At 48.9% G+C, this 18,648-nt stretch overlaps 1 protein-coding gene across 2 annotated transcripts; it reads right to left on the reverse strand.

Moving 5' to 3' along the window:
- Positions 1–10,291: 10,291 nt before the first annotated feature.
- SLITRK4 (SLIT and NTRK like family member 4) lies at positions 10,292–18,240 on the reverse strand. 2 transcript variants are annotated; one of them, XM_085607987.1, is made up of 3 exons: positions 17,635–17,842; positions 15,506–17,123; positions 10,292–13,849 (listed from the first exon to the last, which is right to left on the reverse strand). In XM_085607987.1, the coding sequence occupies exons 2-3, from the start codon at positions 15,518–15,520 to the stop codon at positions 11,291–11,293; spliced, it is 2,574 nt and encodes an 857-aa protein (XP_085464113.1). In that variant the 5' UTR covers positions 15,521–17,123; positions 17,635–17,842; the 3' UTR covers positions 10,292–11,290. The 2 variants fall into 2 exon arrangements, with proteins under 2 accessions (XP_085464113.1, XP_085464114.1); XM_085607988.1 differs by lacking the exons at positions 15,506–17,123; positions 17,635–17,842 and adding an exon at positions 18,111–18,240.
- Positions 18,241–18,648: the final 408 nt, after the last annotated feature.

Genomic DNA, 18,648 nt, shown 5'->3' on the forward strand with positions numbered 1-18,648 from the left:
GATGCAGTACAGGCATTTCGATTAAAACGTTGACAAAGCCAACATATTTCATAAACCCTCTTAACCAGACAGGCTTTGCAATGTCTGTCGGAACAACAACAAAGATCTTCGCCAAGGCACTGCTGGTTGATAAAGTGGAAGCAACAAAAATGGTGTTACACCTATGCTTTATTGACTATAAGACCGTTTTTGACCAGGTGAACTACAACAGACTCTGGGACAAACTGGCACAATGGGTGATCCCACAGACTCTGCTAAACCTGGTAATTAATCTTCGCACAGATACATGGGTCCAGATAAAGCTGGGCAACAGCTCCTCTCTGTCAAGACGTATTCCAACCGAGAAGGGACTTAAACAGGGGTGTTTCCTGGCTACGATTCTGTTTAACCTCTTCTTAGCTGACCTGGTACCAGCACTGAATGCCTGCAACTCACAAGCTTCAAGAATAGGAGGAGAAGCATTATGATCATGCCTTCTCTATGCGGACAACATAGTCCTGATTTGCCACACACAGGTGGGCCTTCAATACATTCCCACCATCACACAAGAATTCCCTGAAGCCAACGGCCTAACCATCAACCTGGAGAAATAAAGGACAATGATGATCAGGAAAAACCTAAATAATTCACCGGTCTGGCACTGGGGCAATACACACATTGAACCTAGGATGGAATATAAATACCTAGGCGTGGTCATAGACAAGGGAGGCCACTTTGTCGTCCAGAAGAACTCAATCAGAAGGAAGAGCTTTGCCCTGGCAGTTTCACTAAGGAAACTCAGTTCAAAACTGAGCGGTCCATCGTTACTTCCCTTAGTTCAAGTTACACAAGCCATGCTCTTCCCAATGATCGCCTGTGGCAGTGAACTACTGAGGGGCAGAAATTCAAATACTCCGCACAGCACAATTATAACAGCGTATAGAATTATCTTTGGTCTGCCCAAACACACCTCACAAGCACAGATTAGTTTTGAGTTTGGACTTCAAAAACAGACCCTGGCCAGACAAGGAGCGTATATCATCACCTAGGATAAAGTCTGGAAAGCTATACCAGAAATTCTCAATCATTACTTATGGTTAGAATTATAACAGAGACACTCATCACCTGCTTCATCCTATCTCAAAAAATGTCTGAGTAAAACAGGGCGATCACGGTTCTGGGAAACACCCACCAAAAATATAGCATTAAAAAAACTTGTTTGAAAAAACGTAAAACTTTTATCGTTAACAGAAGAGAAAGGTGCACTATCAAAGAGGGCCCACGGCTGGATGACCCTGGGCACTTATACTGCCCTGATCCTCCACAAAATATTTCAGTTTAGGATACACCAAATCCATCAAACTCAATTCCTGAAATATCAACTGAGTCTGCTACCTTGCACACAGCACCTCCCACACTGGCTTCGGGATCAAGTGGGCTCCACCTGCCGCTTATGCGGCACAGCATAGAGGACCTGTTAAACCTCTTATGTACATGTAAAGATCTTCTGAAGAAACTGAAACTACTATTTAAACCTCACTTCAATCAACGAGGGATCCATACACGGAGGCAAGCCGTGCTGGCTTGCTTTGCACCAGAGGACCCACAGCTGAACTGTCGGTTGGTAAAATGCCAGCTCACCGATGGAGGGGCGTTTAGCCAGAACAACTGAGCAAACCTAAAGCTTTTTCAATTAAATCATTGTAACCATGGCACACCTTAGCCCACGCAGAGGCCATATAGTATAAAAGCACTAAACAAACCTGCGTGGAAAACGGGCTCTCCATTGATGGCCACATCCCTAATGACGCATATAAACAAACTTAAAAACCCAATCCATAATGAAAATGGTTAACAAATTTATTTTCACAATATTATATAGTCTTTTACAAATGTTAATGCTGTGCCTTGATGCAATGGTTTTAAGTAACTATGCTAATAAAAAAAAGTTGAAACTTGAATATATTTGATATTGGCTACTGACCTTTTGACTTTACCTGTGATGCTTTCATTTTTGTATGCTTTTTGTGCGAATACACACAATTTACGAGTGACCCAGTAGCAGTGTTTGGAGAGCTGGCTCTCTCCTGCCTGAGTAAAAAAAGAATTTTCCAAAAGCTAAAATATATGGGGCATATTATCAAGACAGGCGATAAAATTATCGCTGCTTTAACGGCAGAAAACTGCCGCTAAAACGGCGATAATGGGCTTGATAATATGCTCTGTAGAATTCCAATTGAGGCCCAAGGGGCATATTATCAAGCCAGGGGATAAAATTATCGGAAAACGGCAATAATGGGCTTGATAATATGCGCTATGGAATTCCAATTGAAGCCCATGTTAGATGTGAAGGACGTCTAGCATGGGCTTCAATTGAAATTCCATAGTGCATATTATCAAGCCCATTATCGACGTTTTAGCAGCAGTTTTCTGCCGCTAAAGCGGCGATAATTTTATAGCCTGGCTTGATAATATGCCCCCGTGTTAGATGTGAAGGACATCTAACCTGAGCTTCAAATGGAATTCCGTAGAGCATATTATCAAGCCCATTATCGCCGTTTTAGCGGCAGTTTTCTGCCGCCAAAGCGGTGATAATTTTATCGCCTGTCTTGATAATATTCCCCCATGCTTTTAATGTACAAGCATTCATTGCACCAGTAGTCCCTGGCACTGACTTGGCTACTTTTTAGTGTGTTCTCATTGTGCAACAGCAGAACGCTGTCACTCTGTACGCTATAGTGAGTGAAAGTAAAATATGAATGACATTACAGCAGACCAATAGATCAAGAGGCCAGATTAAAAGCCTCTGTAAGTATGTATATTTAGAATACATATTTGGATTTCTAAAAAGTCTGATTAACTCCAGACCAAAAAAAAAAGTTATATTTAACAATGCATATTGGTATTATTTGGCTAACTTATTCGGTAGTTGATACTGAGAAATATACCGTGCATGTATAAATATGCGTGTGAACTACATAATGATTACAATTTGTATGTTTGCAAAATTAGAGGGGAAACGCCTTGCATAGCAGTCTGCCTTGCTAACACGAATAAACGATGGGATTGTTGCTAAGAACGCAAGCTGACAAACAGGTTAATATTCAGTTATGGAACTGCATGTCGCGTAAAATTGCTCTTGTGTGTATTAATTCACGTGCCCACCACACAGAGGGGCTATGGCGTTGCACAGCATTGTGTTTATAGCTCCATTACATGAGGTATGTGGGTATAAAAGAGACTAAATAAAATGCAAACAAAGCCATCGACTTATGAAACAGTCACTTCTGAAAACTAAGACACAGAGGTAAAGTTTAGGGTTGGATAATTTGTAGAAATTCCAATAGACATTCAAGTACGTATTTATATTTTAAAGCAATACAGTTAGACCAGTTTGTTTTAATAGGTAAAAAAGTTCGAGCCTTGAAGGGGAACGTCGTGCACTTAAATCCACGCATCCGTGGGCTTAAATGTCTGAGAAATGAACATACATTCTTCCAAATGACTGTAGTTATTTCTTTTCCCAAACCAGGGAAATATTAGTTACTTTTTCCAACGTGGTATTAATGTTTATTTCACATTGCCCTCTAGCAACGCCGGCGGTACTGCATTCAGTTTGAATGAACTAATTGTGTCTTGCTCCACAGTGGCCTCTAGCGACAGAAGTGCCACTACAGCATGACTTTTTTCCGTGCTTTTGCCTGACTCCTCATGACCAATAGAAAATGGCTGTTGCTACTCCATCTTACAGCATCTGGGTCAGTACCGACTGCACAATGGCATCTTAGAATATATCTCTGTTATTACACTATGATATATACAGTATAATTTTTGTTTTCTGTTAAAATGTATATAAGGAGTGAATTAGACCCAGATGAAGGGGTGGGAGAACGCTTTAAGCATATTACAAACTTGAAAGGCATGTGTATGCAGACATAAGAACAACGAAGCAGTTACTAATATTTTTTGTGTCCAGTCATACGCATGACTGGCCCCACAGCACGGCATCCTAGTACACCCAGAGAGCACGTGCACGAGCATTGCTGGTGCCTGACCCAGGAGTTATATTTGATACAGGCATATAGCAGGGCACACTAATAAACACACAGCACGGTGCACCAGTACAATCAAAGATCGTGCATGACACTGCTGATGCCTGACCACACAGTGATATCTGCTACATGCATACAAAACAGCACTTTGGTACACACAGAGCATTGCAGACTGGTAGAAATACAGCACGGCACCCTGGAACACCCAGAGGAAGCACGCAAGCACTAACAGTGCTCGACCACAGAGTTATAGATGGTAAATGGATACAGCATGGCACCCTGGTAGACCTAGAGAATGCGCATGAGCACTGTGGGTGCCGGAATGCGGAGTTGTATCAGGGAAAGGCAAACAGCACGGTACTCTGGTCCACATACAGAATGGCACTCTAGTACACAGATACATACGAGCACTGCTGATGCCAGACCCCAAAGTTATATCTGATATCTGATTAAAGCATACAGCACGGCACCCTTGTACTCCCAGAGGCCTCGCAGGAGCACTGCTTCTCTTGGACTGGCAGTCTAACCCATTGATTTTTTTGCTGACAATACCACCTCTGATTAGACACACCCATTTAAAAATCAGTCTTGACCCTACTCTAGCAACAGTCTAGCCTGAACTGCCAAGACAGGTGAAACCTGAACTGGAACACAAACATCCAAAAACTGGCCTTGCCCTTATTGGGGCTCGTCAGTCGGGTGTGGCCTGGTTCCAGTGGCAAAGCGAGCAAAGCACTCACATCTGGGCACACCCATTGCCACCTACGGCGGTACATCAAACATACAAAAGGTGATGGTGAGGATGCTTGCAGTAAGTTAACCAGTGGCAATCGCTCCGTTCAGCATTCCAACCCATTTTTGTTTTAGCCCAAAATACCACCTCAGATTAGATCTGTCCATATGCAAATCATTCTTGACCCTGCTCCCCTTCCCGGCCAAGGTCATCGAGAAAATCGTCAAAAGACAGCTAACCCAATACCTCGCAGAAAACAGAATCCTGGACCGTTCCCAGTCAGGGTTCCGCACCAACCACAGCACCGAGACCGCCCTCATCGTCTCCACCGACGACATCAGGACCCTGCTAGACAACGGCGAGACCGCAGTACTCATCCTCCTAGACCTCTCCGCCGCCTTTGACACCGTCTGCCACCGCACACTACGCGCACGCCTCCACGCCGCAGGGATCCTAGACAAGGCTCTGGAATGTACCACCTCCTTCCTCTCCGGCAGAATCCAGAGCGTCCGCCTCCCCCCATTCTGGTCCGAAGCCTCCAAGATCATCTGTGGTGTACCCCAGGGATCCTCCCTCAGCCTTGACACTGTTCAACATTTACATGGCCCCAGTCGCACACGTCTCCCGACAGCACGACCTCAACATAATCTCCTACGCCGACGACACTCAACTGATCCTCTCCCTCACCAAGGACCCCATCACCGCCAAAGCCAACCTCCACGAAGGAATGAAGGCCGTCGCCAACTGGATGAAGACCAGCCGTCTGTAGCTGAACTCAGACAAGATGGAGGTCCTCATCCTCGGCTCCAACCCTTCAGCCTGGGACGACTCCTGGTGGCCGACGGCAATGGGACCAGCCCCGACACCCACCGACCACGCACGCAACCTGGAAATCATCCTCGACTCAACGCTCTCAATGACCAAGCAAGTCCACGCCGTCTCCTCCTCCTGCTTCAATGCCCTCCGCATGCTCCGCAAGATCTACAGATGGATCCCGACAGATACAAGAAAGACAGTCACCCAGGACCTCGACCAAGCTCATCAAACGACTACTACGCATCCAAAACACCTCGGCACAACTGATCCTCGATGTACCACGCCACGGCCACATCACCCCCCACCTGAGGGACCTGCACTGGCTCCCCGTCAGCAAGAGAATATCCTTCAAGCTCCTCATCCACGCACACAAGGCACTCCACAAGACCCCCCCAGCCTACCTCAACAGACAGCTCTCCTTCTACATCCCCAACCGCCAGCTATGCTCCGCCGACCACTCACTCGCCACCGTCCCGCGCATCCGAAGAACAACCACCGGCGGGAGATCCTTCTCCCACCTCGCGGCCAAGACATGGAACACCCTCCCACTGAGCCTACGACAGACCCAAGACCTGCTGACCTTCAGGAGGATGCTCAAGACCTGGCTGTTCGATCAGTAGCACCCCCCCCCCCCCCAGCGCCTTGAGACCCTCGCGGATATGTAGTGCGCTTTACAAATGACTGATTGATTGATTGAGAGGAAGAGTGGAGCCTAAACTGTCAAGCCAAATCCTCTGAACACGAACACAAGCTCTCCAAAGCTGGGCCAAACTGTCAATCAATCAATATATTTATTGTTTGGTTAATTAAAACCGTAACAATGTTACGTATGTACGTCTATTATTTTAATATAAATTAAAACCCATTATTATTGATAAAATTAAGGCTCCACATATCATAAGACCGTACATTTTGCCTTTTTCATCTTCTCATTAAACTCAGGTGTCAGAACTACTTCTGAAAATTGTCATTTACTGTAAAACGGTTTGTTCATACCGGTCAAGACTGACTTGCACATGGCTGGGTCCAAACTGAGGTGACATGGTGTGCAAAAAACGATGGACTGGGATGCATCCTGGCTGAGATTAATTTGAGCATTCCATCTATCACTTTTTTGCATACTTTATTGACAGTTGGTCGGACACGACACGTGACATCGATGGGTGTCTGAGTACAACGCCTGGAATTGGCACAGTGCTGTAGTGCAAAACAGTGTTTATTTTTTTAAAATGTAACTACCAGGGCTCTCGTCAGGAGGTCACTGCAGCTTGCACCACACATTGCCCCTGTTATACTCCGAACGATAGTCGCAACACAACTAGCTACTATTACACTCCTACAAGTGGGACAATTCTGACTATTTCAGTCCTCAAAATTATAACAGTGGCTTGGGTGGCAGGTAATAGTCATTTCTAATGTATAATAAATTAATATTTACCTGTTGTTGTGGAATTCTCTAAATTAGCTAGATAACGCCACCTTGTGGCAGACAGTCACAAGCGCAAGTGTTGACAATTAAGTACAGGTGGTCACCCCTGACTCAAATTAAGCACCGGTGCAAACGGGACACAGAGTATGGAATCCTGGGAATTTCCCAATATCCAAATGTCTACTTGCCTTGGAGAGATGACAATGAATGTCTTCAGCTTTTAAACTCGAAATGGTTGATGTCTGCGCTATGTTTCAGAGGCTCCGGTGATAATGCACTCTTCATTTGTGTATAATCTGCATTTTGTATTTTCACATATATATATATATATATATATATATATATATATATATATATATATATTCACTTAAAAAACCATAGGTTTCACACATGTTATAGTTAGCTGTACATTTCACTCGTAAAAAACCAATGAAATTCCACGTTATAGTTAGATCAGGTAACTATAACTTGCGCGCCCACAATAAACTGCTGATGACGTCACATATTACATCACTCATGACATGGTCAGTGACATCACTCATGACATCAATGATGACATCTGAAATTACACATTGTGGATTGCGGTCGCGCAAGTTATAGTTACCTGATCTAACTATGACGTGGAATTTCATTGGTTTTTTACGAGTGAAATGTACAGCTAACTATAACATGTGTGAAACCTATGGTTTTTTAAGTGAATTTGCAAGGTTTTGTAAATGATAATTCCTAACTATAACGTGTGTGAAACCTATGGTTTTTTCAGTGAATTTATATATATATATCTTTTTAAGCCATTCCGATTGTCATGAATGATGACAGGTGTTATTACAGCTAGGAATACACAAATGCGCTTCTTCTAAAACTGATTAATGAGGGGAGATATGCTGGGGAACGCTTGCCCCCAGCGCAGCAGAATCATCTCTTTGGAGTTGTGGAGATTAAAGATAAGTAAAATTGACTGCACGTCTGAAAACAATGGCTGCCGTCGCTGCAATTTGCATGCACACCACAGTGAAATATAATCAGTATGCCGGACGTGATAACACGATCCGCGCATGAATTGTCATTCTCTCTTTGAAAATGTCACTCTGCTAAGTATAAAAACATTCACAGTCCTGTGTCAAATGAAATGGCACCTAACTTTTGTTTGCATACGACCGTCTCTACACAGTGACAGCGCTCCCGTCTTATGATGCTGGCGTCAGTAAACAAGGAAATCAAGGCATCTGGTGTCTGCACTGTATACTGCACGGCATGCTTTCTTTGAGAGCCTTTTTAAAAAATACATTAAACTGAAATAATTCACAGAGCAGGGAAACTCTCCCTCTCTGCTATTTGTTAAATCTGATGTATGTGCCTATGGATGCATTTTATATCGCCATCCCATCCTATTGACAGTCCAGTTGACCAGTTAGTAATGGTTTATGCAACTGAATTGTATAGAACGCTATGCCTGGTCTGCTGGCACTAGCGGTGCATGTGTTTCCAAAGCTCTGTGCCTCCAACTTGAATCTACGTGCACGGTATTTTGAGAGAAACACCCTGCATACAGGTTTGAATCATTTGCCTATTAGGCGCCTAAGGAAGGAGTCTCTATGACACGAGCCATAATTCCAGTGCGCTGAGAGATGGCGCTGCGCTAGCTACGTGGGTGTCTTATTGGTGCGTTGAGAAGAGCGCTGCGTTCGGCCCCTGTTGGAGACGCTTCCTTCTCTTTGATAAATATAGAGGGGTTACAATTACGGTTCCTGCGTGCTACGACCAGAGAGCCAGGGCTCCCTCTCGGATACATTTTACAGGGACAGTGATTGGACTGTGGGGGCTGCTGCTGGCTCCGTGTTACAGTATCAGCTCCAGCCGATGCATAATGCACTAGACGGAAACGGCGCGAGCCGCCGGCGCTGTGCGCCGCGAGCTCCGATAGGACAGATCAGGTCCCTGCTCCTTTAATTCCCTAAACACTGCCCGCCGCAGCGCCGGGTCACCTTCCACAAACACTGCTTTGTAATCCACCTCACGTGGGAGCCGCGAGGCGCTGCGTCCGAGCGGAAGCCGGGGGGCCGCTGGGGACGGGGGGAGCGGCGCAAGGGGGAGGGGGGCTTCTTATAGAAATGTACTTGTCATCATGATTAAAGCCCCAGTGTGCGGTCTGAGGGTGGCCCAGGGGCGGTAGGTGCATCTCCAGAGACACTGATCCTCCTCGCGTCAAATCATGAGAGCAGGCACGGAAGGGACAGCGCAGCCACCGTCCAGCACCAGGCAAAACACTTTTCAAAATAAAATGAGAAAAAACAATAAGCGGAAAATGGATGTAAATGCAAATATACAAAGAATATGAAAGAGGTATAATTGTAAATGCTTAAAATTAAGGGATATACAATCGGCTACAAAAGAAAATACCACATTCTCTGCATAGAACATCTATCTGTAATGTGATATAGTAAGAACATCACCGTACGGAAATTAGTTACCCCTCTAATTTAGACTCTGCGAACGTGTGCGAGTGGGGTTGCACATATATTATATTATATTATATTATATTAATTATATTATATTATATATTAAATATGGCAAACCGCTGTAGTCTCACCACTCCAGACACGCTTTTTGGAAGAGCCTAAAATAGAAAAGGGGCTATCGTCTGTGAGTCACGGCTAAGGTGCATAGTTCTCCCGTCTCCCCCTGGTGGAGATCGAGGTCAATAACACTCACTAAAGGGAAGGTTCTCTTTGCGTCACCGCTAAGGGATGCCTGCAACCACCTGCTGGGAAGCGGGGCTATTCGCATTCTCTCAATACAGCAACGCACACATTAAAGCAAAGGGACGCATTAGGCCAGGTGAACCGCGCAGCTTCAACGCGCTGATATGGTGGTTAGATATGATGCAGCGGGCGAAAAAAGGAGGCTGACCGGCCAGTTCTCTAACCGACCTCTAAGCTAAGAGTTTTGATTTCTTTTTTAAGCGAATCTTCCAATATTTCACACAATTGGGACCCACTCCAATGCGTCCTGACGTTACGTGGCAAGTCACGTGCTTGACGCAGTCTATCTCACTCAAAATTACTGAGGTGTGAGGGCCTGACTGGCCGTTAACCGCCAAACCAAGCTGACCGCACAAGGTGCACACACACCATTAAGAAACCGCTCAATATGTATAACAACTATTCATTAAAAAAGATATAAGAAATAGTAACCTTGGTAGCACACCTGGCATTATATTACGACAAGTCCAACAACTTAATAGCGCAGAACAAATTATTTATTTTTGTACCTGATCACGTAAACCAAGAGAATTCTACACACTTTTCACCAGCCTCAGTTTGGTATATTTTTTCAGTTTTTCAATGTATACTCAAAACGTAATGCATTAGGATAGGGAAAACAAGTCAGGCATATTAAATACATATTAAGGAGTACATAGATTGCTATTTATTATACAAAGTGTTTCATAAATATGAATTATATTACAAAAATAGTTTCTGGCACGCTTGCATAGTAAGCATTTTCGACAATATAGGGCACACCTTTGGGGCTGCGAATGGTTCTTGTAACTGAGCATGACCTCTGACCTTTTTGGATGTTCGCTGCCTGCCATCTGACCTATCCCCTTCCTCCTGGAGGGGTGAGATGCCACTCTCTGTAGCATGACAGAGATTTATACAGACAGGTATGCTCCCCGTCCTGGCATTTATTCCTCATGATTGTAATGCATCTTTAGGCTCATTTTAAAACGATCCTCGCGTTTTCTTTTCAGCATTAAACCTCCAGGGGTTGCAAGATGCAGGTCAAAGAGGTAACCTTTTTACACAAACTATTGAAAGTTCTCTCCTTGCATGCTTTTTACTTTTGACATAATCTTTTAAAATAGTGATTCACAACCTCACAAATCCAGTTACACCAGCTTAATCCACGTGCAAGATGTAGAACCCTTGGAAATCAGTACGAAAGTGGCAGTAAATGAGTCCATGTGCCTGCTCTGGAAATTAAAAGTGGGTAAAGATCTGTATGTGAGATAACAAAGTGGGGTCTCTGATGCACAGGGCGCACTTGGTGCACCCTTTTTTTTTTAATATGAACGATCCCTTTGGCAATAGAGTTTGGGGTACCCTTACAGGATGGCACGGGGCATAGCAGATTTCCGGCCAGTGGTAAATCAGTGTAGAGAGAGAGACTCTGCGCGTCACTCTCCTCGATGCATAAGCACACTAGTATTTGGAAGTTAAACGTCGACAAAAGGCACTTTCGTCATTCAAAAAGGTCATGTATGCAAGTGCGTCCGGCCTATAACTTGTTGAGTGCAGTTTGCTCCTCGAGCACCTGGAGGTAATCTGGGGTGCCCTGGAGCTTTGCTTTCAAGTCAAAGTACTCGCTCTTTCTCTGCTCCACCACGATCTTACTGTGGTTGCCGCCTATCAGGGACTTTGCGTTCTTCCTGTCCGAGAGCTTCTCGGGGTAGCGTATTTCGAAGCCGCTCACCCCGATGCTGCTGTACTCCTTTTTGCTCTCCAGAAAGTTCTGGATGAAGAGGTTGGAGTCCCTGCCCGGGAAGAACTCGTCGAGCTCGTCGATGGTGCTGAGGCGCTTCCGGCTCTCGGCGTGCAGCAGGTCGTGCTCCTTGTCGCCCAGGCTCCTGAGGACCACCTTCTGCCCGTGGGGGTCCGAGAAGGAGAAGCCGGCCTCGGCGTCGGCCCCCATGCAGATGTGGCTCTTGCTGACGTGCTCGATGGTCTGCGGGAAGAAGGTCTCGGCCGAGAGGCCGTCCTTCTTGTGCAGCTTGTGGTCGTGCTTGCGCAGCTGCAGCTGCATGGAGCTGCACTCCTGGCCCCCCATGCCCTCGTGCTTCACCGACGCCTTCTTGTTCCGCCTCAGCACAAACACCAGCAGACAGAAGGCAACAAACACCGTCAAAATCAGCACCACTAAAATGCTTAGTATCAAAATGGACAAAGGGACCGGGCCTCCTGGGGGGCTCCTGCCGGGACCCTGGGTGGCTGTGACAGTCACAGCGGGCATGGGGCTGGTGACCAGGCTGGACGCTTTGTTGATCAGTTTGGGGCACAGGATCTCGTTCTTCAGGGCCCTCAGTTCGATGTTGGCAAACTGCACCGGGGTCTCACATTTGATCTCCTTCACCACAATCCCTTCGTTGATCTTCTCCAGCCAGAGCTTGAGCGCCACCAGGTCGCACGTGCAGTCCCAGGGGTTGCCCTCGAGGTCCATCTGCGTCAGCGCCCTGAGCTGGTCGAGGACGCCGCTCACCGGCAGGTACATGAAGTGGTTGTTCCTCAGGTTCAGCCGGGCCAGGGGAACGCCGGCGAAGATGTAGGCTGGCAGGCTCCTGAGCAGGTTGTTGTTCAGGTAGAGCAGCTTCAGGTTGGGCATGGCGTCGAATGTGCCAGCCAGGATCTCCCGGATCACGTTGTACTCCAAGTAGAGGTACTGTAGGTTGTAAAGGCCAGTGAATATGTCCGGGTTCAGCCGCTCCAGCTGGTTGCCATTGAGGTACAGCCTCCGTAAATTAGTAAGGTTGCGGAAAACCTCTCCCTTCAGGGCTGAAATTTGGTTGCTGCCCAAATGTAGCAGGTCGAGCCCTTCAAAGTCCACGAAATCGGAGCTGTCCACGTCTTTGATAGAGTTCCCGTTCACGTGAAGTTTCTTGGCGTTCAGGGGCCTCGGCTGCAGCTCCCCCATGGATTCCACGTTCCTCTCCTGGCAGTTCACACTCAGCCCCAGGTCAGAAGGGTGCGTTTTGCAGACACAGGCCATGGGGCAGGGGGTGAGAGGCGGTATCCTGGTCTGATAGGACACCACCTGGCTGAGATTCCGAGGCGACAGGCCCTTCCCTGCCACTATGCCAGAGATCTTGGACGGGTTGGTGGTCTTGGGTGGCTTAGTGGCCAGGCGGTTCAGGGGTGTCTGCGCGGTGTGCCCGTTTGGGGTGGTGTAGCCTGACTCCAGTTGAGGCGGGGGTAGGATGCGCACGTCGAAGTCACTGCCTGTGCCCATGGCGCACAGCTCCTGCTTGTTGGTCTCCTTCAGAAGCCGCCCGTAGAGGTCACTAGGGGTCTCGCAGATGGCCTCGCCTATGAAAATATTGTAGGGCATATTTTCCAGCCAGGCCTTGAGTGGCAGCAGGTCACAGGTGCAATTCCAGGGGTTGTCCTCCAACTGCAGCTCCACCACCCGGCCGATGTGCTCTAGTACCCCGATGTAGGGCAGCTTCTGTATCCGGTTGCCCCGGATGTCGAGGTGGGTGAGGGAGGCGAACCGGAAGATGTTGTCTGGGATAACGCCAATCAGGTTGTCGTTGAGGATGAGCACCTTCAGCTTGTGCAGCTTGTTGAAGGCCCCGCGCTCGATGTACTTGATGAGGTTGTAGTCGGCCTGGAGGTACTCCAAGTTCTCGATGCCAAGGAAGGTGTCGGCTCGGAGGACCTTCAGCTCGTTGTTGTTCAAGTGCAGCTGTTTGAGCGCGCCCAGCCCCTGGAAGGCTCCGCCCTCGATGTTCTGCAGCTTGTTGTTGCCCAACTGCAGGGACACAGCATGCGTGAAATTCAAGAAGGTGTTCGGGTAGAGGATGATGAGCAGGTTGTTTTGAAAGTTGAGGTGGTAAAAGCTGGAGAGCGGAGGGTTGAGCTGGTTGGGTCTGTAGACGGCCACCTTCTCACAGTTCACGTAGAGCACGTGCTCCACCGACAGGCAGGAGCAGACGTTGCAGATCTCCATGGATATTTCGGAATCTGGGTTTGTGGAGGATATCGGGGTGGACAGGAACAGAAAAAGCCACAGAAACATCTTCTTGGACTCAGAAGCAGCTCTCACCCTCCTGGGAATGTTAATCTAGAAACGGAGACAGAGAGAGAGAGATGTGGGTTTCAGTGCTTGCTCTGGGGCGCTTTCCCTGCGCATTCACTGCGTTTTGATGCTCTGCCCATGCTGGGTGTCACAGCACAGGTGCGGAAGGGACAACCAAGAGGAGTTCCCAGGGCACATCCAAAGATGCACACGTACAACAAACAGACACTCACTAATGTCTCACACAGGCAGACGCAAACCGCGTACATTCACAGTTAGCACCAATAACTCATCGCTAGAAGATCACCACACACATTTACGACAAAAAGACAACACACATACACAGTTGGCACACACAAATGCATCACAAGAAGTCACCGCACACATTTACAGCAAACACATGCCACGCACAAACACAATCCTACAAACACATATCAAGAAGATCAACACACAAATATACAGCACGCACAAACCATAGACAGTAGGCCCTCGCGAATATATCACACGAAGGCCACTAAACACATTTACAACAAACATAGGCCAAACACATTCACAGTTGGCGCACACAAGCACGTCAAAGTTAGGTCACCACACACATTTACAACAAACACAGGCCATATGCATACATTGCACAGAAAAAACACATCGGTGTAATGTCAAGACAAACGTTACCATTTTTATCACACACTCTCATACACATGTTCTCACTAACCCACACATTGTGGCACAGGGCACACACGCATGGACTTGCTCACGCGTCTAGAGATAGTGAGCCAGAAGAACAAACACACAGCTATTAACACAACATTCACACACGAACGAGCACAATGAACACATATACTACTACACAATACACTTCCGATCATGTACGTAACTAAATGCACACACTCAACATCAACAGAAACAGACACAGAAGTACCCATGAATGCCCACTCATATGTATATACATAACAGCGCACATACATGACTTATATGGGCACACAAAGCATGCACACACTCCCACAAACAAATGACACACCAGAAGACACATATGAACGCCCAGACACACTCAGTCTCATACAGCCACTGCTAACAGAACACACACAAGGAGGCGAATACACACACTGACACACACACACATACACTTGTGCTCATCGTCACTAACACACACGCTGTGCGTGCAGCGCACCCTCCCCTGCGCAGAGCAATGGATGATATGATGAATAAATGTGGTCAGTAAAATTGCGATTGAACGACAGGCGTCCTCTCTCGAGCTGTCGTGCGCAAGACCATCGCAAGCACTCGTCGCAACCTGCTTCGACTCCAGAACATTTGGGTACATGGTAGTAGGCTCCCCATTTAATGTCAGGGCTGCGGGTGCGAGAATGCCCCGACATAATCAACATGTTCAACTCCCGCCACACCTCTCACCCGCCTCGCTCTCGCCTCACCATCCATCCACGGCGTGCTCTCTCCTCCCGCAACACGAATCATACCGGGAGCGCTGGCTCGCTGTACTTCTGCGCGCCTACCTGACCATGCCTACATACATGCACCCGCACAAGCATACACGTGTACCCGTGTACTCAATATGCGCGTATCATCACACATATAAAACGTTTGACCATCGTACCATTATGACAGGAAGAAGCACACGATGCAAACCGAGCATATACTTGTGAGGCTTTAAAGCACCGAGGCCAGCAGCTGGATTTTACCTACTATAGAGCGGTGCATGTCCTGGCGTCTCCGCTCCGACTCATGAGCGGTACCACAGCGCTCCGCCGCAGCATGCTCCCCGAGGCCGATCCGAGGTCCGATGGGCGCAGAGACGGAGCGAGGCAGGAGTGCGCTTGGCAGAGACGGATGGAGCCAGGGAGCGCGCTGCTGTCCGCGGTGCTGAGCAGACGTGGAGACTTCAGAGCTGCTCCTGCCGCACTGCACAGCGCACCGAGGAGCTGTGCGCCTGCCCGGGCCCACAGCAGGAGGGCGCCCCACTGCCCCGGGACTCAGTACAGGCAGGAGGCCTGCTGTCCCAGGGCCCACAAAAAGGACCCCAAACTGGCAGGAGGCGTGCTGTCCACGTCCCAGCACAGGGACGAACTCAGCTCCCACAGGGTCAAACGTAGAAGGGAGCTCTGCTTCCTCAGGGTCAAGCACGGGGACCAGCTCACCTCCACAAGATCAAACTTAGAAGGGAGCGCTGTAGAAGTATCCAATGCAGGAAGGAACTCTACTACCACAGGATGAAGTGTGAAGGGGAGCTCTGCTGCCCCCAGAATCTCCCAAAGAGCTCCGCTGCCCTCAGAATCCAAAGCAAGAGGGAGCTCTGCCTGTCCTAGAAGTCAAATCTAGGGTCACCTTTGCTGCCCCAGACCCAAAGCAGGCGCAAGCCTCTCTGGCACCAGATGCCATGCAGGAGGAAGCCGTGCGCTGCCAGTGTCCAGGGCGAGCGGTGTGTGCTGCTCCTATGATCCAATTCAGGAAAATCTCCGCTGCTGCCAATGTCTAAAGCACGGGAATTCCAGGTGCTGCCAGTGTTCACAGCACGAAGGACCTCAGACTGTGACAGGGCCCAAAGTGAAAGGGTATGCGCTGCCTCAAGTGGAAAAGCGGATTTTTCTAAATGTTCCTGTGAGCTGCGCTGTAAGAGGCCTCAGAAGCTAAGAGGCCTGAGGAGCTATCGTGGGCAGGAGCCAGGAAGAGCTCTGTCGTGTCCCCGGTCTAAACCTGACGTAGGTATTCCTGGCCCAAGGGTGGAGGGAACTTCACGAAATCGAATGCCGGTGAGCGCTTGCCAAGGTCAAGGACTGGGGGAAGTTCTCTTAGGTCCGAAGCAGGAGAGAGCTTCCTCGGGCCCAAGGCTGGCAGGAGCTTTCCTGTCTGTCAGGACGAAAGAAGCTACATCAGGTTCAAGACTGGAGAGAGCCCCCCTCGGTCCACGGATGAGGAGGCTTCCACAGGTCCAAAGCTGGCACGAGCATCCCTAAATCCAAAGTCACTGTTTCCTAAGGACAAGTGAGGGGAGGGAAGGGGGGTGGGGGGGGGGTCCAGAGGTCCAATTCACGAGTGAGCCTCTCTAGGTCCAGGCCAAGATGGACCTTCTCTGTACCCAAGGCAGGAGGGACTGCATCCTTGTCCAAGGCTGGGGGGCTTCCGGAGATCCACGGCTGGCGGGAGCTCCCTTGGGTCGGAGGATTAAGGGAGCCTGCACCGGTCCAGGGCAGGAGGGACTCTGACCCTTCCCAGGGGCCGGAGCTGCAACGAGCTCAGATACTTCCCACGTCGGAGAGCATTGACTCACGCTGGGCGTCCGCGTCTGGGGACGGCTTCCATCTGCCTACACAAACAGAAGAAAAGCCATTTTGATGCAGTGATACATAGAGGAAGCCGGGACCAAAACCTTCTTCAGGGAAATCGGAACAACATAATCACCGTGGAAAGCAGAACCTACCCCAATTACGACGCAGGTTGCCTCATACATATTGTGTGATCCTTGTTAACCCCCACCCTCTGGTCCTTGAAGCATTTTGCTTCTCATCAGAGAATGCCATACACTTTAGATATGCTTTATGCAAATTAGCTACACGAATTTACTCGAAATATCGCACGTTATTACCCAATGAAAGCTATTAATTACACTTAAAACAAAGGGCACATTCGTTCCTATGACGTCGGAGCGCCGTTAATTTGACAGGGCTGCGCAACACACGGGGAATTGTAATGCTCGATCTAAGAGGAACCGCATGTTGACTGTTTGAGAACCCCATCGCCGCTCCAGCGCTAGACGGATGCACTACAAATCGCGGTAATCCCCCCGAGGGGTGCATTTGGTTGGAACCCCCACGTACCTTTCAGATCCGACAGCATGGTCGCCAGCGCTGCTGCATGCTCTGCAGTTCCTGCGATTGTCTCGGCAAGATCTCGGTTTGTGCTCTCTGCCTCCCCCACCCCCCTGTCTCCATCGCACGCAGAGCGGAGTCTCAATCATGGGAGGGGGGCAGACACAGGCACACACAACTCACCCGCATACCCACAGTCACACGCGCTCACACCGCCAGGCGGGACACAAGCCGCAGGAACACGACAGACAGAAGGAAAAGATGCGCAGCGATGGGGCGGGGGAGCGAGGTGAGGCGGCGAGGGAGATGGATGAGGCAGGCCAGCGGTGCTGCGGGCCAGGTACCCTCTGCGGAGACCCCCGTAGACCCACGCGATGACGAGGACCCGTCCCATCCATCATGAATGCTGTCGCCGCAGAGATGATGGCATGCAGGCAGAGGGGGTGGGGGGGTGGGGGGGGGCGCCAGAGGCCTCCTCTTCCTACCTGTGCGAGCAGGTGATCACCGCCAGCATCTCGCGACTGCTTTTTTGTTTAGCCGGAAGGCAAGTGGAGATTTGAGCTTTACAGTGGCGAGCAGAGCAGCCAGTGTCGGTTGTGTCTTTTGAGAAGGCAAACCTACTGTCTGCTCTAAAGCACGGTCGTGTGAATTCCGTTGAACTTCTGATGCCCCCCCCCTCCCCCCCCCGCTCAAGACCAACCTTTTCCCAGAGAAACAATCCCCTCGAGACGTCGACATAACTCGGAGGCTGGGCGATGCGAATGGATGCTTGCGGTTACCCTGCTGCTCTGTAACCTAGTGCACGCACATTAAAGGGGAATATTGCCTGGCGATGGCCGTGAATACATAAGATGTCAGCGCAGCCCTTCCAGGCTCGTGGCGGCCTCCTCCCGTGGCATGTGGCTAACCGCTGCAGTGCGCGAGCGCCCAGTGTCACTGTCAGTCGCTAAGGAGATCGGGGCGACGAAGACAGCCCATCGCTTTTATTTCACAGGTGGCTTTAAAATGTAGAAATCCGAGCGA

Source organism: Triturus cristatus, chromosome 5_2, assembly GCF_964204655.1.
Source record: "Triturus cristatus chromosome 5_2, aTriCri1.1, whole genome shotgun sequence".
In the NCBI taxonomy this organism is placed as follows: domain Eukaryota; kingdom Metazoa; phylum Chordata; class Amphibia; order Caudata; family Salamandridae; genus Triturus; species Triturus cristatus.